The sequence below is a fragment of the Hemiscyllium ocellatum genome, chromosome 24 (assembly GCF_020745735.1).
Source record: "Hemiscyllium ocellatum isolate sHemOce1 chromosome 24, sHemOce1.pat.X.cur, whole genome shotgun sequence".
Taxonomy (NCBI): domain Eukaryota; kingdom Metazoa; phylum Chordata; class Chondrichthyes; order Orectolobiformes; family Hemiscylliidae; genus Hemiscyllium; species Hemiscyllium ocellatum.
Window position 1 is genome coordinate 45,548,455 of NC_083424.1, and position 23,836 is coordinate 45,572,290.

The window sequence follows — 23,836 nt, forward strand, 5'->3', positions numbered from 1 at the left end:
TTATTCATTGCCTGCAAACTGCCTTTGAAAGTTCTGAGGTTGCAAAAGGCACTAGATAAAGATACGTTAATTCCTCACGTTAATCTATATTCTTCTCAGGAGATCATCAACAGGTTGGGCCCCTTTGTCTTGCAATAGGAAATTTGAGAGGTGACCCAATAGAGGACTTCAAAATTCCAGAAGGTTGAAAGAGTGGATACAGAAGGAATGGTTCTGCCTCTGGGAACAAGCATAGCTAGAGGTTGTCAATAAGTCAGGCACAAAGAAATCCAATCGGGAATTCAGAGGAGAGTGCTGATAATGAATGAATGATTTATTGTCGCATGTACCTCGGGAGATATGGACAACTCATTAGCAGATGTAAAGGTTGAAGCAAATAGGATAGATGCATTTTCAGGAAAGCTGGGCAAACATATGAGAGAGAAGGCAAGAGTGGGTTATGAGGGTGGCTTTAGATGAGAAAATAATGGAGGGGCTTGCATGGAGCACTAACACTGGTTGGGCCGAATGGGCTTTCGCTGAGCTGTATTTCAATATGTTTGAGGCTTTATACTTTTGATCATCCTGAGTTAATGTGCGTGGTCATAGAATCATGGAGCGTGGAAACAGACCCTTTGATCCAATCTGTCCATGCTGAATGTAATCCCAAACTAAACTCATCCCAACTGCTTGGCCATATCCCTCAGAACCTTTCCTGCTCATGTACTTAATAAATGTCTTTTAAACATTGTAACTGTACTCGCATCCATCACTTCCTCAGGAAGTTCATTCCACACACGAAACCACTCTCTATGTAAAAGAATTGCCTCTCATGGTCGTTTCTTTCTCCTATCACCTTAAAAACAGGGTCCCGAGTCTTGAACTCCTCCACCCTAAGGAAAAGACACCTGCCATTCACCTTATCTATGCCCCCTCATGATTTTATAAATCTCTGTATGGTCACTCCATATCCTCCTATGCTCCAGTGAAAAAAGTCCCAACCTATCCATATGTCTCAAACCAAGTTGTCTGAATGTTTATCAGACAGATGTCAGACCCTTCTGTATGTTTCGTCGACCAGTTTTGTAAATGATTTAATACCCCATTTAGGAAGGAGAGAGGAATTTGACATAGATACATTAAACTTACACAGAGTAACCTCACAAAGTGTGGTTCCCCTGCTTATAACTTGAATAACCTACCTTTAAACATGGTATAACTCGACTGCATTTTACTTTGGGAGTCAGGCGTAATTAAATGCTGCGATTACTGGCACCAGCCCACTCACCATCCTGAGGTCGATGAGTCAGTCAGACGGCCTCCCTGATAAAGATTCACCCTCACCACTGCAAGGGCTTTTCATACCTCACTGCTGTACCGTGTGGGAGGTTTACAGTCACGGATATCAGTGATAGTCATGACAGCAATAATATGACGCAGCCAGTATATGACAGCTGATGAATTGTAGTGTTATTTGAATTCGCATTTTCAAAATCATTCTTCATGATTCAGTTGAGAATTGAGTCATATGACAAATGGATCAATTGGCTTAACATCCAGATCAAGGTACGTTTTGAAAGAATGTTATTCTGAAATGGTAGATGTGGAAATTCAGCATCAGATTACAACAACAACTTGCAATTATGTAGTACCTTTTAACACAAGAAAACATCAAATCACTTCAAGGCATATATTGAAACATAATTTGACACCAAGTCATGTAGGGTGATACTGGGGCTTACTTGGTCAAAGAGGTAGGTCGTAAGGAGTGCCTGAAAGAAGAGAAGTGAGGTGGGGAGGTGGAAAGATTTAAGGAGAGAGTTCCAGAGCTGAGGGTTGAAGAAGCTGAAGGCATGTCGACCGATGGAAGAATAATTTTGGGATACCCAAAAGGCCAGAATTTGATGAGTTCAGGTAACGAGCAAGTGGCATTTACAGAGTTAGGAAAGGGCAAGGCTTTGAACAAATTTGTAAAAAAGGATGAAAACGATTAAACACACACATTCCAGAAACAAATGTAGGTCAATGGGCACACGGATAAGTCCAGAGACAGCAAAGTTTGGATGATCCCTAGTTTAAGGAAGGTAGTCTGTGGGTGACCAGCCAGGAATGCAATGGAATAGTTGAGTTGTGAGGTAACAAAAACCTGGAAGAGGGTTTCAACAGTTGTTAAACTAAAACAGATGAGATATCAGGCAATGGGGTTGGTGACGATTCGCCACGGCACATTCACTGCTGCCGATGATTAACCACTGCCGGTCCACCACCAGTGTTTCTCCACTGAGGCCGTTCAACCTCTGGAGACTATTCGCCACCGGAATGTACTGATTGTTTTCCCTCCCGTCTGTTCTTTCATACTTCTCAGTCCCCTTTATTTATACAACAACATAGTACATATTTATTTCACCTCTTTTTTTATAAATATCATTTTACTGGTTTATACATAAAAATGAGTTACAAACACTTGCGGTGGCAAATTGTCCTCAGCAGCCAATGGGGGGTGGTGAAGCGTCCTCGGCGGTGACAGGGTAGTGGCGAATCAGCGGCGATGAATGGTCCCATCCCACAGGCAATGTGTTGGAACTGGAAATGGCTGGATTTAGTGATGGTGCAGATAGGGGATCAATAGTTCACCTTGGGGTCAACCATGACATCAAGGTTGTGAATATTTTGGTTCAGCCTCAGAATGTTGTCAGCGAAAGGGATGGAGTTGGTTGCTTGGGATTGGAGGCGTAGACAGGGAGTGGTACTTAATGGAGATAGCTGGATGGAGAGCTGGCAAGAACTCTGGATTGCCTCCTCTCAGGAATGCCTGCCAAATTGGGAGCCAACTGGGCACTTTACTGGGCAGTGGCAGGCCTAACTCAGGGCTCAAGGACCAGAGATAGAAAACCTTGAGACAATTGAGTTGGTGAGGTAGAGTTGGTTAGAACATAGAACATAGAACATTACAGCTCAGTACAGGCCCTTGGGCCCTCGATGTTGTGCCGACCTGTGAAACCAATCTGAAGCCCATCTAACCTACACTACTCCATTCTCATCCATATGTCTATCCAATGACCACTTAAATGCCCTTAAAGTTGGCGAGTCTACTACTGTTGTAGGCAGTGCATTCCACACCCTTACTACTCTCTGAGTAAAGAAACTGACACCTGGTTGTCATCAGCCGACATGCGAAAACTGATGCTGCCTGGTTGGCCGAGGGACAGCGAGTAGATGTGAAAGAGGGCGCTGAGGTAGGATCCTTGAGGGAACAATGTGAGTAATAGGGTGTAGGTTTGCTTGCTGAGCTGTAGGTTTGATATCCAGACGTTTCATTACCTGGCTAGGTAACATCATCAGTGGCGACCTCCAAGTGAAGCGAAGCTGTTGTCTCCTGTTTTCTATTTATATCTTTCCCCTGGATGGGGTTCCTGGGGTTTGTGGTGATGTCATCTACAAAATTCCATGCAAGGACTGCCACAAATACTACGTAGGACAAACAGGAAGAAAGTTAGCCACCAGGATACACGAACACCAGCTACGACCCTCTCTCCCTCGTAGCCCTACACACAGATGAAAAAACCACCATTTCGACTGGGACAACACATCTATCCTGGGACAGGCTAAGCGAAGACATGCCAGAGAATTCCTAGAGGCCTGGCACTCCAACCACGACGCCATAAACAAACACATAGATCTAGATACCATCTATCAACCCTCAGAAAACGAACAGGAAATGACATCACCACAAACCCCAGGAACCCCATCCAGGAGAAAGATATAAATAGAAAGCAGGAGATAACAGCTTCGCTTCACTTGGAGGTCCCCACTGATGATGTTACCTAGCCAGGTAATGAAACGTCTGGATATCAAACCTACAGCTCAGCGAGCAAACCTACACCCTAAACCTCAACCTGAGCTACAAACCTTCACAAACCTTGCAAAAACGTGAGTAATGATTTAGGAATGGATGAACAAGGCATTGCAAGTGATTCTCTGGCTGCAACTCCATAGACAAGAGTGGAACCATGCAGTTGGACAATTGCAGAGGCACATTGGAGAAGGAGGGTGTGCTTAATCTCTTTCGAGGCTGAAAGTCAGTCAGAAAGGATGAGGAGGGAAAGTTTACCTTTGTCACAGTCATTTGTACCTTTGATGTGAGCCATTCAGTTCTGTGATAGGGCAGGACCCTGGCCAATTGGAGGGATTCTAGGCAGGAAAACCATGGATTTGGGAGGCAGCAAAATATCCAGGGAGGAATAGGAGGTTAGAGATGGAGCTCTCTGGCACAATCAAGAGGGTCAATGATGGCAGATTGGAAGGAAAGACTAACATGGAGACTGAGAAGGGAAGGTGCATGCTCAAGACATTATTGGGAATTGAGGGAGCTGGAGGAGGATTTCATGGATGAGCACAGAGAGGTGATATGGGGAGATAAGAGAGAAGTTACAGAAAGCAAACAAAAGGCTAGGGCAGGAGGGGCTTTAGAAGACGTTTGCCTTTTAGTGAGACGTGATGGTGACGTGATGGCATCAATCTTAGTAACGAAGAAATCCCTGAGCTTCTTCATACTTATTGTTGGAGGTGGATGAGGAACACAAGGAGAACGGTTTAAGAAAACAACTTTGAGAGGAAAAGAATCCAACGTTCTTTTAAAAGGCTACATGATGTAATTATTTAATACATATAGATTGCCGGTGGCATTGAACGTGACTGGTAGCTAAGTATTTCTTTGTTTATGCAAGATGGCAATGGGACTGGGAAAGAGGTTTGAGGAAATAAGTTCACAGCAGCACCTACTGGTAAGCCTCTGCAATAACAGCAAACAATCTCTCACCCAGATTTATGTCAACAGTTTCAAAGTTAAATTTTTCTTTGTTCTTCGTTCAGTTTCCTTCAATTTACTTGGGTGGGGAGTTCAGGGCACTGTGATACTATTTATTAACTTTCTCCATCTCCTCCTCTCAGTCATCTATCACTCCAAGCCCTGAAAGTCTCTGGAGACTATCTGTTGAGTCAAATGCTTTCCTCTTCTCTTTCCTCCTGAAGGTTTTCCATCACTCACTTTGCTACCTTACCCTCCTCCCTTGGCAACAGATGCTGCACCATTCCCTATTTTCTCGATGCTCTCACAGACTAACTAACACCCCACCCCCAACCCACCCCGATGTGCAGGTCCCTGATTTTGTCTTTTTTAAAAAATTACCCCACGCGTCCATCGATGACCTAGACATTATTCCCCTTCTCTGGGAGAATGTTAAATGTTGTCAGAGAAATATCATCAGTGATCAGGGCATACTCAAGGCTCTACATGTAGACCAGTTAATATTTGTACATGAGAAACAAGACTGAGAGAAATCTTCAGGTGACAAGGAGTTGGAAAGCAAGGGGAAATTTGAAGAGTAGATGTAGATGTAATTCAGTTCTCAGTTTTTATATGGCAGAGAATAACACAGAATTTATAGTAGGGTTGAAAACCAAAACTTCTACTCTCAATGTTTTATTTTAATACTTTATTTTGTTTTCCAGATCTATTCATATGCTTTTGAGCTTTTCCAGGCAGCAGGAATTCCTGATGAGAGAATCCCTTATGTTTCCATTGGAACTGGACTGATTGAAATGTTTACACTACTGATCTGTGTAGGTACAATGTTTAACTGAGTTACTGATGTTGGGAAGAATACAGATAGTTGAGGTCTTCATTAGTTTTGTGGAAATGACTTTCTCCACAGTGGGCCCTTCTTAGTGACCTATCCTTTCACAATGACTAGGGCTATTGAAGACTCACTCCTCTCAGTGGCTCCACAGGTCATGGATAGTGTTCATTGTATATAAAGAGCTGCTGGTTGCTCAGCGCCACTGAGTTCAGACGAGCTCCTATGGACCAGCATTCTCTGGCAAATAAGCCAGGTCGTCTCCTTAGTTGAGGAAGGATGTACTGGCACTGGAGGGAGTGTGAAGAGGTTCACTAGGTTGTTTCCAGAATTGAGAGAGTTGGCTTATAAGGAGAGATTGAGTAGACTGGGACTATACTCATTGGAATGTAGAATAATGGGAGGGGGGGGGGGGTGGGCGGAATCTTATACAAACATACCTGATTATGAGGGGAATAGATAAGCTACAAGCAGGGAGGTTGTTTCCAATGGTGGGTGAAACTGGAACTAGGAGGCATAGCCCCAAGATAAGAGGCAGCAGATTTAGGACTGAGTTGAGGAGAAACGTCTTTTCCCAAGGGTTGTGAATTGGTTGAATTCACAGTAAAGCAGTTGAGGCTACCTCGTTGAATGTTTTTAGGGCAAAGACAGATAGATTTTTGAACAGTAAAGGAACTAAGGGTTATGGCGACCGGGCGGGTAAGTGGAGCTGAGCCCATGGAAAGCTCAGCCGTGATCTTATTGAACGGCAGGGCAGGCTCGAGGGGCCAGATGGCCTACTCCTGCTCCTGGTTCTTATAAACAAGAAGAACTGTCAGTTCTAAAGGACTAATGCGGCCTGAAGCTCAGTGACAGATATCCCTATGATGCCCAGCAAGTGGGTCCACTTAACTTAAGTTTACAACAAAAGTCTCACATTAGAGACTTGGGGGAATGAAGAGAAATCCATATATTGAATGCCCACTGTTGAATCATCCTAAGTTCCTCTTGAGACCAGTCAAAGGATATCATTGTTACTGAATGTCTTCTTTTGTGTTTCGCATTCCTCAGGCATTCTTGGTTGAACGAGCTGGGAGAAAAACACTCTTCTGTGGAGGACTGGGGCTTATGAGTCTGTGGACAGCACTCCTAACAGTTACTTATTCACTGCAGGTAAGTAATGGCTGAGACCAGGAGAAAGCAAACTGTGATCATCGACAATATTCTCTCCGTTGGAAGAATTATTTAGGTCTGGGTTTGTCACTCTCTCTGTTCGAAAGTTCAGAATGGTCAACATTGGTGAAGAATTCAAAGAATGATAGAACAGACCCAGTCCTTGGAGGACCAAGTTCAAAAGCTTCATATTTGTCCTTTAAGCTGAGGATGGGTTCTGATGGGTATGTTTGCCAAGACTGACATGTGCCCAGAGGTTTCAACTGCAGTTGGGACAGGATGATTGAGAGGCGGAGGAGTTACTAATTCAGAATTTCAAATCCTTGCATTTTTCCCTTTTGCTTCTGCTGTGTGCTTTGTTCATGAGGTTTAGTCACACAGTTGAAAAATGATTGAAACTTTTATAACCGTATTGAGGAGTCAGAACACCTTGCTGTTGAGCAGAAATTTATATATTTGTTTATGTCTCTTAGAGAGGGTGGATATAAGACTTCAGAATGAACATTGGGAGAGAATTTCAGAGAACATAGAATATTACAGTGCAGTACAGGCCCTTCGGCCCTCGATGTTGTGTCGACCAGTGAAACCAATCTGAAGCCCATCTAATCTACACTATTCCATTGTCATCCACATGTCTATCCAATGACCATTTAAATGTCCTTAAAGTTGGCGAGTCTACTACTGTTGCAGTCTATTACTGTCGTTCCACACCCTACTCTTGGAGTAAAGAAACTACCTCTGACATCTGTCCTATATCTATCACCCCTCAATTTAAAGCTATGTCCCCTCTTGCTAGCCACCACCATCTGAGGAAAAAGGCTCTCACTGTCCACCCGATCTAACCTTCTGATTATCTTATATATCTAAATTATGTTACCTCTTAAACTTCTTCTCTCTAACAAAAATAGCCTCAAGTCCCTCAGCCTTTCCTCATAAGACCTTCCCTCCATGCCAGGCAAAATCCTAGTAAATCTCTTCTGAACCCTTTCCAAAGCTTTCACATCCTTCCTATAATGCGATGACCAGAACTGTATGCAATACTCCCAAGTGCGGCTACACCAGAGTTTTGTGCAGCCGCATCATGATCCTAACGGTTCCAAAATTCAATCTATCTACTAATAAAAGTGAAAACACCGTGTGCCTTCTTAACAACCTTATCGATCTGGGTGGCAACTTTCAGGATCTATGTACATGGAACACCGAGATCCCTCTGCTCATCCACACTACCAAGGATCTTACCATTAGCCCAGTACTCTGCATTCCTGTTACTCTTTCCAAAGTGAATTACCTCACACTTTTCTGCGTTAAACTCCATTTTCCACCTCTTAGCCCACATCTGCAACTTGTCTATGTCCCTCTGCAACCTGCAACATCCTTCATCACTATCCACAACTCTATCGACCTTGGTGTCATCTGCAAATTTCCAAACCCATCCTTCTATGCCCTGATCAGATAGAAGTGTCCCCAAAACAGATCCTTGCGGTACACCACTAATAACTGAACTCCAGGAAGAACATCACCCATCAACCACCACCCTCTGTCTTCTTTCAGCTAGCCAATTTCTGATCCAAACCACGAAATCATCCTCAATCCCATTCCCCCACGACAGCTCAGGCAACAATCCCTAGACACCAGAACGCATGCATCGCTTCTCTGTTGGCACTGGCATCAGGGAATGACCACCATGTCGCCTCTCCAATCCATTAGCAGGGAGCTCTGGATTGGCATTGCAGGGCACACCAATGACTAGCACTGAAAAGCTGCCATAGGGATACCTCGTGTACAGGGACAGACACCCGGCTCAGGGATTGGACCGGGCCCTATCTCAGGGCTGCTCACTCGCTGCCCAGTTACCACCTCCCAGCATCCCTGCCTCACCTGTTAGTGCAGTCACACATAGCCAGACAGCTTACCTTGCCGGTCAGCTCTAGGGGATGGCTATCTTGTTGTGTGCCGTCCATCCCAGCAGCTTACTCACTGTTTTGTGCAGACAGCACGTAGCTGTGGCTCTACGGCCCATGGGCTTAGTCCTCAGCAATGCACCTGTCAGTGGATCCAGACTTGAGGGCAGCCTCCTGTACCAGTCCGGGGCACTGGCTGCAGTCAGGGGGTTTGGTCAAGGGCTCTGTCCCTCTGCAGTCTGGGAAGTGGGTCCTGTAGTTCCATAGTAACCAGTGGTGGGCAGTGGTGATGTATAGTCACGAGTCGAGGCACTTCTTTTCTGGACTGTCTGGTTAGGTCTTTCAAAGCGATGGACCATATTCCGTCCTCTCTGCCTTTAAAAACTAAGGGAAAAGGAGGGGGAACTGGAGAAGGCTAGCTGCTACCAGGGGAAGGAGAGTTAGCAAGTTAATCTTGGAGATTGGGGTCTGCAGGCCCAGAGGGCGGAGCAGGGTGAGTTATAGGGGGATGGCAATTATGAAAGGGGTCAATATGGAGCTGCCCAGGGTGGGGGAGATACGGTAAAGCATGGATGGGAAGGGGGTCGTGTAAGCAGGGTAGTTTATCTGTGGTTCAGAGCACCCTGACTTCAAGAGGTGTGGGGTGGGGTTACAGTCTATGACCATACTTGGTCACTTCATAACCCTAGGGGTTGGTGGGGAAGCTGGGCACGTGCAGACAGATTGGCTGGTGATGTGCCAAGCTTACAGGCTTTACAGGATGGACCTTGCAGGTGCATTCCAATATTTGGTCTCTCAGACACAGTCAGGCTGAGGTGGAAGACACTGACATATGGAACCTCATTGTCACCTTCCTCATGGAGCCATACAAACCCTGCGGTGCAGGTGAAGGTCATTTGGCGCATCAGGGCTGCACTGACCCTCCAAAAGGCATCCCACTCACTGACCCTATCCCTGCTACCCTGCATTTGCCATGGCTAACTCACCAAGCCTGCACACCTCTGGTCACTGGGTAAGTTAGCATGGCCAATCCTCCTGCAGCACATAAAGGATGTTAGGGTTTTGAAAAGGAAAGAACATTGCGGACAGACCTGCGGATCCCATTCCCTGGCCGGCTTAAAGAACTGCCTCCTGTCCGAGTTTTACTTCCCTGTCCCAGATATCACAGCAGCACCTTTGGACACAGGGGCTGCAATACAGTGGCAATAGTATAGGCTGAGGCCAAAGGTGTCTGCCTAGTTCCACTTGCCTCCAGATGCTGCAAGAGGATTCCCCCACAGACCCCCATCCATGGGACATGAAGTGATGTTTCACATTCAAACAATGATATTTACAGTTCCACAGACAGACAGAACCACCAGGCAAAAGGCGAAAGCAGTGACATTTACAAAAGTGCAAAGTAAATACCAGTGCACAGTAAACCCTATCACCAAAGTGTGGTCAGTAAATGTTCTCCTTCCTCCCTCTGTGTCTTAGTCATTCCTTCGTTACATAGCAGGGCTGGAGAGAGTCTGCTGACCTGTGGAGACCGCTGGCCCTGGAGGTTTAGTTTGTGAGCCCTAGGGGGCGCTTGTGTTTGGACAGGCCAGACATACTGAGAATCTTCTGGTCAGTGGTCATACAGTCATAGAGATGTACAGAATGGAAACAGACCCTTCAGTCCAACTCGTCCATGCTGACCAGATTTCCCATACCAATCTAGTCCCACCTGCCAACACCCAGCCCATATACCCTTCAAGCCCTTCCTATTCATATACCTATCCAAATGCCTTTTAAATGTTGCAATTGTACCAGTCTCCACCACTTCCTCTGGCAGCTCATTCCATACACATACCACCCTCTGCGTGAAAAAATTGCCCCTTAGGTCTCTTTTATATCTTTCCCTTCTCACCCTAAACCTATGCCTTCAAGTTCTGGGCAGCCCTACCCCAGGAAAAAGACTTTGTCTATTTATGCTATCCATGTCCCTCATAGTTTTATGAACCTCTATAAGATCACTCCTCAGCCTCCAACACTCCAGGGAAAACAGCCCCAGCCTGTTCAGCCTCTCCCTGTAGCTCAGATCCTCCAACCCTGGCAACATCCTTGTAAATCTTTCTGAACCTTTTCAAGTTTCACAACATCTTTCCGATAGGAAGGAGACCAGAATTGCACACGATATTCCAACAGTGGCCTAACCAATGTCCAGTACACTGCAACATGACCTCCCAACTCCTGTACTCAAAACACTGACCAATAAATGAAAGCATACCAAATGCTTTCTTCACGATCCTATCTACCTGCTTAGTTGACCCTGATCAGCATGAATCTCCAAAGGGCTGAAAGGGGCAGGCAGGGAAGAGATGGAGGTTATCTAAGATTACAAAGAAACCTTGATTGATTGAAGTTTAATTTTGGATAAATGCAAGGTATTGCATTTTGATAAAACAAACAAAAAAAAAACTTAAATAATTAAAAGTAAGGCTTTGGGCAGTGTTGTAGAACCTAGGGGTTAGGTACATAATACTTTGAAGTTTGCATCACATATTGACAGGGTGGGTTAAGAACATGTTTAGCATGCTTGTCTTCATTGCTCAAGCCTTAGAGTATAGGAGCAGGGACATCATGTTGAGGTTGTACAGGATGTTGGTGAGATCTCTTCTGGAGTACTGTGCACAGTTCGGGTCTTCCTGTTTGAGGAAGGATGTTATTAAGCTGGAGGGTGTTCAGAAGAGATTTACCATGATGTGGCCAGGAATGGAGGATTTGAGTTATAAGGAGAGGCTGGAGAGCCTGGGACATTTTCACTGGAGCATAGAAGATTGAGGGGTGACCTTATAGAGGTTTATAAAATCATGAGAGGTACAGATGACAGGGTGTCATTTTCAAGACTCAGGGTATATGTTTAAGGTGAGAGGAGAAAGATTTTAAAAAGGACATGAGGGGCAATTTCTTTACACAGAGAGTGGTTTGTGTGTGGGATGAACTTGCAGAGGAAGTGGGGGATGCGAGTACAGTTACAATGTTTAAAGACTTTAGATAAGTACATGAACAGGAAAGATTTGGAGGGATATGGGCCAAGCGCAGGCAGGTGGGACTAGTTTAGTTTGGGATTATGGTTAGCATGGACTGGTTGGACCAAAGGGTCTGATTCTGTGCTGTATGACTACATGAGAGGTAGAAGAATGAGAGGAAACCTTACTGAAACATATAAAATTTTTAGGGAACTTAATAGAGTAGATGCAGAGAGATTGTTTTCCAAGTTTTGATAAGATTTTCAACTCATATTGAGGTTCTGGATGTAGATTTCCTCAGAGCTGGGAGGTTCATTTTCAGACATTTGTCACCATACTAGGTAACACCTTCAGATAAAGCCCTGCTGTGTTTCCTGCTTTCTATTTATATGTTTGGGTTTCCTTGGGTTGGTGATGCCATTTCCTGTGGTGATGTCATTTCCTATGGTGATGTCATTTCTTGTTCTTTTTCTCAGTGGGTGGTAAATAGGATGCAAGTCAATGTGTTTGTTGATAGAGTTCCGGTTGGAGTACCATGCTTGTATGAATTCTCGTGCGTGTCTCTGTTTGGCTTATCCTAGGATGGATGTGTTGTGACAGTTGAAGTAGTGTCCTTCTTTATCTGTATGTAAGGATACTAGTGAGAATGGGTCATGTCTTTTTGTGGCTAGCTGATGTTCATCTATCCTGGTGGCTAGTTTTCTGCCTGTTTGTCCAATGCAATGTTTGTTACAGTTCTTGTATGGTATTTTGTAAATGATGTTAGTTTTGCTCATTGTCTGTATTGGGTCTTTCAAGTTCATTAGCTGCTGTTTTAGTGTGTTGGTGGGTTTGTGGGCTACCATGATGCCAAGGGGACTGAGTAGTCTGGCAGTCATTTCCAAAATGTCTTTGATGTAGGGGAGAGTGGCTAGGGTTTCTGGGTGCGTTTTGTCTGCTTGTTTGAGTTTGTTGCTGAGAAGTCGGGGGATTGTGTTCATTGGGTACCCTTTTATTTTAATACACAGTCTAGGTGATTTTCCTCTGCTCTGCGTAGTTCCTCTGTGCTGCAGTGTGTGCTGACTCATTGAAATAATGTTCTGATGCAGCTTCGTTTGTGAGTGGTGGGGTGGTTGCTTCTGTAGTTCAATATTTGGGCTGTATGTGTTGTTTTCCTGTAGACGCTGGTTTGAAGTTCCCCATTGGCTGTTTGCTCTACTGTGACATCTAGAAATGGCAGTTTATTATTGTTTTCCTCCTCTTTAGTGAATTTTATGTCAGTCAGGGTATTATTGACAGTCCTAAAGGTTTCCTCTAATTTGTCTCGTTTAGTGATGACAAAGATGTCATCCATGTAGTGGACCCAAAGTTTGGACTGGATGATTGGCAGAGCTATTTGTTCGAGTCATACAACACATATGACTCAAACAGAGACACGCATGAGAATTCTTAGAAACATAGCATTCCAATTGGAACTCTATCAACAAACATGACTTGGATCCCATTTACCACCCACTGAGAAAAAGAACAGGAAATTACATCACCATAGTAAATGATATCAACACAGGAAATGACATCACCAACCCAAGGAAACCCAAACATATAAATAGAAATCAGGAAACACCAGCAGTGCTTCGCCCAGTGGCATACTGAAGATGTTACCTGGTATGGTGACGAAATGTCTGAAAATGAACCTTCCGGCTCAGCGAGCAAACCTACAGTTTGGTTGTTTACCCTTCTGGGAGAGTCCAGAACAAGAGAGCATCAACTCAGAATAAGGATGTCACCCATTTAAGACAGGATAGAGGAGGAATTTCTCTCAGAGGGCAGTGAATCTGTGGAATCTCTTTACCATGGAAGGCATTAAGTATATTCAGGAGAAAGTGAGGACCGCAGATGCTGGGAATCAGAGCTGAAAATGTGTTGCTGGAAAAGCACAGCAGGTCAGGCAGCATCCACGGAGCAGGAGAATCGACATTTCGGGCATGAGCCCTTCCAGCAACACATTTTCAGCATTAAGTATATTCAAGCTAAGATATATGGAGTTTTACTTAATAAGGTTGTGGGGAATGAGAATACCATATCTTTTTATTTTATATTTGATGGTGGACTGAATTGACATACTGATTATTTTACAAAGATCTGAGGTAGGATTTGCCATGTGTTAAAAAAGCAAGTTACTGAGACTCATTTTATTGGTTGTGCTTTTCCTATTGCTTTGCAAGCAATAAGGGAAGAAATAAGAGGATACAGCATGGCACTGGAGCGTGTGTATGAAGTGAGATTCCACTGGTAACATATAGTCGATTGGTCTCAATGGCCCCAACTGGTCATGGATGCCAAAGGTCATCCGCCTAGCGACAACTGTCTGATTGGTTCCTGAGCACCTGAACAGCTTGTGGGTGTGAACAATGCAGGCAGAAGCTGGAAGGAGAGGTGGTGGTGTGTGTGTCTCTCCAGTCAAATATCTGAAACTTTTCAGATAGGTTAAGTCATTCTATATTCTGTTCTCTTTTGTTTGTGTTTCATTCAGGAAATAAAGTTATTTTCTCTCCTCAGTTACATAAGCTGTTGCTTTTAACTGATAAGTCAGAGAGTTTATAATTTGTGAGCCAGTCACCCTGTGCACTAGGGAAAGAACCTGAGGGAAAAGCTCAGAAAGCTCAAGGACTCGGGAAACAAAAGGAACTGCTCCTGAGGACTAGGGTCATTAACCTGCTTCCCCAATATTATGGAGAGGCACCAGGAGAGGTAGTACTGAGTCAGGACTGATATGCATACAAGATTTCAAGCTGTAAGTTCTCTTCATGATACGGTTTGCCTGAGGGGTTCTGGGCTGTTATGGAACTATGCCTGAAACTTGGAAATCAATGTGAATGTACTCTCTGCTGAGTTTTTCCAGCAATTTCAGATTTTCTTGCTGATTTCCAGCATCCACAGTTCTTTGGGTGTTTATTTGTTAAGTGGACTCTCAATGACTCACCTGCTGCTATCGATGTCTTTCCCAGACACTCAGTACAACTGTTTGTGAGCTGCTTTTATCAATAAACTACTTCTACTTTCTAGTTTTCTTTGATTGAATTTGGTTTCACTTTTCTCTGAACCGTTTCTCTGGCCCCATTCCAGACAAAGAGCAGTTTCTAGCCCCATGCCAACCCAGGTAGTGTTCTGTGTCTGAATGTTCTTCACTTGGTTTGTCCAGCTCCATCTACACTCTTCGTCTGGTGGCTTCCATTCTATTGCCACTCTGACAAGTGCAGGTCATGAAGGATCTGCCCTGCCAGTCTCTCTGTACCCTATGTCCTATGGGCATCTCTGATCTGTCATTCACAGCAGTTCCTCACTGGTGACTCCAACGATGTCCAGGATCTTACAAAAGGTGTGTTGGAGGAAGTCATCCACTTTACCTCTGGCCTTTGCTGTTCTCTTCTATGCTGGCAGAGATTGCAGATGGCACAACAGTAGATCTGTGGAGTCACAGACTCATGGACGTGCTAATGGTGTTGGATGCTCACTCTGCTACTTGAAGACCAATGTCATCTTGCCAATTCTTGTGTGGACCGCTCCTGGAGATTTTTATGTCCTGTGTAGGGGAAATGCTCCATTTCCTCAATGTTCTGTTGCTCCGTGGCGATGATAATGTTGTCATTTTTGTCTTCTCCGTAGCAAATTAGCCAGTGGCCACCATTCTGTGGCTCTGTGCTCTGTTAGTAGTATTGATTGTGATTCTTGGCACGCATGACTGACCTCAGCACAGCGTTACCATCTGAGTACACAGTGTCTCATAGATTTGATAATTATTTGCAGCATTGGGGACAGTTGGCCTTTAGTTTTCATTTGGCATTGTAAAAACGAGAGGGGTGGCAGAACTCTCTCAGCCCTGACCACACAATGGGTTACTTCCTTGTCGTAGTCTGCTCTTCAAGAAGACACTGCTACACAACATCCTTACCTAATTTCCGTATTTCTAAATTCCCTCCCCGCACCAGCTAGGAGCAAAATCCTGTGAATACTGGCAATCTGAAATAAATACAGGCCAAGGGTAAATACCCAGCAGGTCTGGCAGCGTTTGCAGAAAGAAAAACAGATTTAATAGGTCCGAGTCCTGGTAGGGGTAGCAGGGAAGGTGATATGTTGCAACTACACTCTTTGCAACATTTAAAAGGCATCTGGATGGGTATATGAATAAGAAGGGTTTGGAGGGATATGGGCCGGGTGTTGGCAGGTGGGACTAGATTAAGTTGGGATATCTGATCGGCATAGATGAGTTAGACCTAAGGGTCTGTTTCCATGCTGTACACCTCTTTGACTCCATGGGGAGTATGGACACCAGTAGGATCCGTTGCAACTGCAGCTGTAGTACCCGTCTGTGGTTCAAAGAGCATTGGCTCAGAGTCAGTGAGCTGGAGACTGAGCTTCAGACACTGCGCGGCACTAAGGAAGGGGGAACGTTACCCAGACACTCTATTCCAGAAGGCAGTTACATCCCATAGGCTAGGATGTTCTGATTTAGTCAGTGGTCAGGGACAGGTGAGTGTGTGATTAGAAGTGAGGCAGGTTTAGGGACAGAGAAGGCAGAAGTGAGGAAGTCCCATGCTTCGCAATGTCCAACAAATCGGGGATTCATCGAGTTTGTATGGATGAGAGTGGCAGCAATGGGAAGGCTGAACAAACTGACTATGACCCAGTCCAAAGCTGTGCAGGTTAGGTGGATTGGCCATGCTAAATTGGCCATAGTGTCAAGGGATATGAAAAGTAGGTAGGTTAGCCATGGGAAATGCAGGGTTACAGGGATAGGGTAAGAGGGTGGAGTTGAGTGGGATGCTCTTCAGACAGTCAGTATGGACTCAATGGGCCAAACAGCCTGTTTCCACACTGTAGGGATTCTATGGTTCGATGTTGCACAGGAATGCATTCAAGTGAAGGCATGTAAATAGAAATGCAATGATCCATTGGGGGCAGTAGAATCAGAGGGGGCAGACACAGTTCTTTGTAACTAAGTGCAAGAGTCTGGAAGGCTCTGTTGCGAGAGCGAACTTGGGACATGTGCTTGGGAGGAGGAGAACGTGCTGTGGAAAGGGACAGCTCCAAATGTCATGGTCCATTTAAGTACCAAAGGAAAATGAAAAGATTCTGACCTCTGGAATATTACCTGAGCCATAAGCAAGTAAACCAGCACAGGGTAAATAGATTAGGAACATGATGGCTGGTTCGAGACTGGTGTGTAAAAAATGATTTTCGATTCATGGGGCACTGGCACCAATACTGTTGAATAAAGGTAGGCAATACTGTTTGGAGAGACATCGCGTAAACATGGTCGGACCAGTGTTCTCATGAGTTGCATAACAAAGGGTAGTAGAAGGGCTTCAAAGCTAAACAATTGGTGTAATAGTCCAAGTGAGGCAACATGAAGTAGATACAAAGGAAAGGGACTGGGGACAAGGCAAGTGAGTCTGGTAGCAGGGAGGGCAATGATATTCAGAGGGTGGAAGGGAAGGTGCAACGTATAAATGTTAGAGTGAACAAGCTGATAAGGCCAGAGCTTACAAAAATAACAAGAGGTCAGAACTCAAGGCTCTCTGTCAGAACGTGTGTAGCATTTGCAACAGACAATTTGGCAGCTCCTGTAGAAACAGAAGCACGTGACTTGCTAGCCATTACAAGGACATGAAAGGGTACTTGGCATTTTACAAAGGCAGGAAGCCAGGAAAAGATGGTCTGTCAGCTCCCTCTACTCCATGACTGGCTTTCCTAACTGCTTGTTGCTCCTCCAATCACAGACTGCGTCACTCCTGTATTCACTGTTGATAGGTGCAGGAATAAGCCTATCAGCAGCAAACCTGGCAGAGAACCAGCCTGTGATTGGAGGAACAGCTCCTCACCATTTTTTTTCCCACTCTATTTATGGAGGCAACTTTTCTGATTGGCCAGTGTTAAATGTTCCAGATGATTTGGTGATTTTCAGAAACAGATCCACTTGCAACTCATGTGTATTTTGAGTGTTGTTTTAGGTAGCAGTGATGAGGAGAAAATGAGGACTACAGATGCTGGAGAGTCAGAGATGAAAAGCTTGGTGCAGGAAAAGGCACAGCAGGTCAGGCAGCATCTGAGGAGCAGGAAAGTCAACATTTAGGGCATAAATGGGTCGGCACGGTGGCTTAGTGGTTAGTGCTGCTGCCTCACAGTACCAGGGTCCTAGGTTTGATTCCAGCCTCGGGCAACTGTCTGTGTGGAGTTTGCATGTTCTCCCCTTGTATGCGTGGATTTGCTCCGGTTTCCTCCCACAGTCCAAAGATGTGCAGGTTAGGTGAATTGGCCATGTTAAATTGCCCATACTAATATGTGCATTAGTCAGAGGGAAGTGGTTCTGGGTGGGTTACTCTTTTGGAGGGTCGGTGTGGACTGGTTGGGCCAAAGGGCCTGTTTCCACACTGTAGGGAACCTAATCTTATCAAATTAGCAGTGATCATGATGTGGTTTAATATTGCATTCAGCTTGATGGAGAGAAATTAGGTCCAAATCAATATTTTGACCTTCAATAAAGGCAATTACAAGGATGTAAAGACAGCGGTGGCTAGAATGAAGTGGGAAATTAAGTTAAAAGCTAGGTCAGTAGAGATACAATGGCAGACATTTAAGGAGATATTCATAACACCACCAAAGACTCATTCTCAAGTGAGAAAAAATTAGTTTAAGAGATGCACGGTCTATGACCAATTAAGAATCATAGCAAATTGAAGGAAAACTCATTAATTCTATGAAAATTACTGGTAGGACAGATTAAACAGAATTTAAAAACCAGCAAAGAATGACTGGATAAAAGAAATGAGAGAAAGGGAGCTAGAAAAATAATAAGATACTAGAAGTTTCTTAAAGTACTTGTGAATGAGCACTGGCCTTGCAGACAGTAAGTCAGAGAAATTGATGACAGGAAATAAAGAAATGGCAGAATTATTGTACAGATATGTACAGATACAAGTCCCATAAATGGCCCCATTGTATCTGCCTCCAATACCATCCCTGGCAGTGTGTTCAGACTCCTACCACTCTCTGTGTAAAAACCTTGCCCCTCACATCTCCTTTGAACTCGCCTCCTCTCACCTTTAAATGCATGCTGCCTACTTTCAGGCATTTCGACTCTGGGAAAAAAGGTTCTGACCGTCGAACCTATCTACGCAACTGATCATTTTGTAGACTTCTCTCAGGTCACCCCTCAGTCTCTGCCGCTCCAGAGAAAACAACCCAAGTTTTTCCAGCTTCTCCTTATAGCTCAGGGCTAATGCCCGAAACATCGATCCCCTTGCTCCTCAGATGCTGCCTAACCTGCTGTGCTTTTCCAGTGTCACATTGTTCAACACTTATAGGTCATACCCTGTAATCTGAAATACTGCGTACAGTGGTGGTCTCTTTATTTGAGAATACAACTGCAGTGGGAGCAGTTCAGATAAAGCTCGCTCAAATGGTTTCTGGAACGCTGAGGTTATTTTATGAATCCAGTTTGGACAGGTTTCATCCTGTATCTACCAGAGTTTAGGAGAATGAGAAGGGATTTCACTGAAACAAAACCCTTCGGGGGTTTGACCAGGAGGATGAAGAGAAGATGTTTCCGTTTAAGGGAGGGATTTGAACTGGGGTCTCCTATTTAAAATGGAGAGTTTTCTTTCTTTCTAAAAGAATTGTTAATTTTGGAATTGTCTTCCCCAGAGACCGTAAAGGGAGGGGCTTTAGTCTGAATTACAGAAGGTTTGGATTCTGCTTTTGCGCTTACTGTTTTAATCTACATCTGCTTCCTATATCCTTTGGCCCAATTTCCGATGGTGAAATCTGCAACGTCTCTTTATTCCGGCTGAATTCTCATCAAGTTAGAGGAGGCCAAGGCACACTCTCCTTTCTTACATAGTCTGGTGGATCCATTCATTCACTAACACACACCGAACACTGTCGGACAATGCAAAGCTTTCCACTGCGTCCATGAATGAACCTGAGTCAGGTCAGTGGGCAAAGGGATGGAGAGGCAAGTGGGCAAGGGGTAAGAACAGCAGAGGCACCGCCTGGCAAAGTGGGCAGGGTGGGTTGAGCGGTTTGGGTGGCACTGTGAAACAGGCAGGGTAGATCGGATGGGAGGTGTAGGTGAGTGGATAGGTGGGTCGGGGCTTGTCAGACAGGGTCAGGAGTGTGTGTGTGTGTGTGTGTGTGTGTGTGTTAGGCTGTCAGAGAGTTTGGTCGCATGTTAGGGGCTTGTTGGGACCTAGGGTGGTCCACGTTGAGAATCCCTACCTCTGGGTGGGGGTCATGTCCAGAATGAGGGGCTAGTCAGATCCAGTTGATGGGGTCAGACATGATGGAGGGTCTTGATAATATTATGTGTGGTGTCAAGTGTTCGGATGGGAGCAGTCTGAGGTGAGTTGGGGGAGGGGGTGTTATCAGGTTTGTTATAGAACAAACCAAACCCCATCAAAATATTCAGAAGGTAGTCTAGACCCTAGTTTCTTTTCTTATTTTAAAGGTAAATGTAAGGTGTTGCGTTCCAGATGCAGTTCGATTGGTCAAAGTACTGGTTTCAAAGCAAAGCACACTTTATTAATTTACTGTAGTTAAAATACAACAGAAGGAAGAAGAAATTGGAATAACTTAACTCTATTGGAAAACACACCAGAATAATAGAAACAGTCACTGTTACTAATTAACTGTCCCCATATAATAAAATCCCATAGACACACCATTGGTGAAAAGCAAATTCAGACAGATTGTCTTATATGCAACCTCCATAGAAGGCAGAGAACCCTCCAGCTTATGGCTGCAACTGTGAGATGGAAAAATAGCTTCCACCTCTTCAAGATCCCAATAGCAACTGCTAAAAGCTAAGGCTAAATTCCCTGGTTCTGTGGGAACTTGACCCCACCCTTTCAGGCTGCTTCTATTGTTGCAAATTTAAGAAAAAACCCAAGGACTCACAAGATGTGCACTTTTTTTTACAGATTGCTTGGTTTCTCTCATTTAATCTCAAAAAATAAACAGGACAAAATAACCTCTTAAAGCCATCGCATTAGCCATAGTTAACCAAACATGAGATCAGCTTTTAATTCCTCTATGTTTACCTGGCCATCTATTAAGGGAAGCAGAGTTGGAACCCTCAGAGTTGAAGACTTTCTCAGAGAATTCCAAATCCATGGTAACTACCCATCAAAAGCCTAAGTACCAATTATCAGAAACTGGAAGATATGGGTCATTGAATATTTTTCACTTAGAGTTAGGTCTTAACAATGGAGTCTGAGGGTAAAGGGTTAGTCAGCAAAGTGAAACAAGATACAGTCAGATTATTCAAGGTCTTCTCAAATGGCAAACTGATTCCTAATGGGTCTGTCAGAATGTTTCCTCATTTTATATTCCTGTTTTCTCATGGTCTGCTGTCGCAGAGACTGAAAGGCAGTATGAGCATTAGAAAATGCTCCTGTTTTCATATGTATGGCTCCTAACCCTCTCTGTTACCTGCAGCAACTCGTGAGCTGGATGCCGTACTGCAGTTTGGTCATCATCTTTGCTTATGTCTTCAGCTATGGCGTAGGCCCAGGTGAGCTGACAAACAGGAGTCACTGCTCCTTTCACATAAAGCACCTCAATCTTAATGAATGACTGAAATACACTTCCATCCATGCCCAGGTTCGAGGGTGACTTGCCCTGTGATTTTTGCCTCCCCCCCTGTTAGCAGTAAGGCTTTTGCCTGAAATGTCAATTTTTCTGCCCCTCGGATGCTGCCTTACCTCCTGTGCTTTTCCAGCACCACTCTGATCTAAACTCTGATCTCTACCATCTGCAGTCCTCACTTTTTGATTAGATTAGATTAGATTACTTACAGTGTGGAAACAGGTCCTTCGGCCCAACAAGTCCACACCGACCCGCAACCCATCCCTACATTTACCCCTTTACCTCACACTACGGGCAATTTAGCATGGCCAATTCACCTGACCTGCACATCTTTGGACTGTGGGAGGAAACTGGAGCACCCGGAGGAAACCCACGCAGACACGGGGAGAACGTGCAAACTCCACACAGTCAGCCGCCTGAGACGGGAATTGAACCCGGGTCTCTGGCGCTGCGAGGCAGCAGTGCTAACCACTGTGCCACCATGCTGCCCACTTTTGCCGAGTAGTAGCACTGAGTTGAGTGAGCACTGACAGTGGGAAAGAGGGACTGGGAAGCATCTTGATCCATGAGTTAGGGGCGTAGAAACTAGGAGCTGGAGTAGGCCATTCAGCCCTTTGAGCCTGCTTGGCTATTCACTATGGTCACGGATGACCCTCCATTCAGTGCCAAGTTCCTGCTTTCTCCCCAGACCCTTTAAAATCATCTACAAAATTATCTGTCTCTTCCTTGAATATACTCAGAGCCTTGTCCTCCACAGTCTTCTCTGTAGAGAATTCCACAGAGTCACATGACTTTGAATGAGGAAATGTTTCATCATCTCAGTCTGAAATGGTCTCCCCCAAATCCTGAGACTGTGTCCCCTCTTTCTAGGCTCCCCAGACAGGAGAAACATCCTCTCTGCATCTGTCAGAATTTAAATCAGATTCCCTCTCGTTCCTCTAGTGAACACAGGCCCAGTATGGTGGCTCAGTGGTTAGCACTGCTGCCTCACAGCACGAGGGACCCGGGTTCGATTCCAGCCTCGGGCGACTGTCTGTGTGGAGTTTGCACGTTCTCCCCGTGTCTGTGTGGGTTTTCTCCGGGTGCTTCAGTTTCCTCCCACAGTCCAAAGATGTGCAGGTTAGGTGAATTGGTCATGCTAAATTGCCCATAGAGTTAGGTGCATTAGTCAGAGGGAATAGGTCTGGGTGGGTTACTCTTCAGAGGGTTAGTGTGGAATAGTTGGGAACAGGCCCCACACTATAGGGAATCTATTCTAATCTAATCAGTCAAAGCAATCACTCCTCATATGACAGTCCTGTCAAAACTGGTATCAGCCGAGTGAACCTTTGCTGTACTCCTTCTAAGACAAACATATCCTCTCCAGGTATGGTCTTCCTAAAGCCCTGAAAAGCTTCAGTAAGACGTCTCTATTTCTGAACTCAAACCCTCTTGCAATGTGTGCCAACACACCATTCACCTCGCTAATTGATTACTGACCTGCCTGTTTATTTTCACTGATGGGTGTACAAGGACACCCAGATTCCAGATCCCAATACATCACCTCCACCTTTCAGTTTTTCAGATCCAAGTGTAAAACTTCACATGTAGCCAGGTTCAGGGAATTCTGGGGCAGGGTTTGAGATTGACAGAATCATCCGAGAAATGGGAAAATTCTGTGAAAATCTGTCAGTTTCCCAGGGGATCCTCCAAATTTGCCATGACCATGAGTCTCCAAGCCCTTCATTCTCCATCTCCTTCCGGGTTACCAGCTCCAGTCAGCTGTATTGCTGGAAGTTTCATCTCATGAAGCTGTCACCTGGGCAACAAGCCCACCCCTCACCTTCCACCTCCAATTGGAAAGTATTCTTATTTTACCAGTTGGAAGATAGTTGACCTTCCCCACTCTCTGTTATCCATTGTCTTTTATCCTATTTACAGTTTACCCTTTTCCTACTAAGTCAGGAAGGCATTCAGACAAATCCAGGGGGCTGATAGCTCAAATTAAAAGTGAGGACCTGGATGTTTCTCATGAAGATGCTGGTTGAGGTAATAGCTAATTGGAATCTTTCTTGGTGCTGTACCAGGTGGTGTAGCTATCATCTTACCCTCAGAAATATTCCTGCAGTCTGATCGCCCAGCTGCTTATGCCATCAATGGCTTCCTCAACTGGACTGGTCTCTTCCTTGTTACAATCATTTTCTCCTTCTTGGTGGTAAGTCACGTCAACATTTGTAAAACAATTGTGCGTCTCTCTCAGAATGTTGAAGAATTAGCCCTGTCCTCAATCTCACTCACTGACCCTACCCCACTCAATCTCACTCACTGACCCTCCCTCGGCCTCACTCACTGACCCTCTTTCAGCCTCACTCACTGACCCTCCCTCAGTCTCACCCACTGACCCTCCCTCAGCCTCACTCACTGACCCTCCCTCAGTCTCACCCACTAACCCTCCCTCAGCCTCACTCACTAACCCTTCCTCAGCCTCACTCACTGACCCTCCCTCAGCCTCACTCACTGACCCTCCCTCACTCTCACTCACTGACCCTCCCTCAGTCTCACCCACTAACCC

General features: G+C 44.9%; 1 protein-coding gene across 1 annotated transcript in view; it reads left to right on the forward strand.

The window, feature by feature from the left end:
• The window catches only part of LOC132827474 (solute carrier family 2, facilitated glucose transporter member 11-like), a 59,241-nt gene that overhangs the window by 34,474 nt on the left and 931 nt on the right, over positions 1-23,836 (forward strand). Inside the window, exons 8-11 of the mRNA XM_060844162.1 lie at positions 5,491-5,601; positions 6,666-6,767; positions 21,136-21,211; positions 23,352-23,479. Coding sequence (XP_060700145.1) covers positions 5,491-5,601; positions 6,666-6,767; positions 21,136-21,211; positions 23,352-23,479 — 417 coding nt within the window. The remainder of the gene's footprint in view (positions 1-5,490; positions 5,602-6,665; positions 6,768-21,135; positions 21,212-23,351; positions 23,480-23,836) is intronic.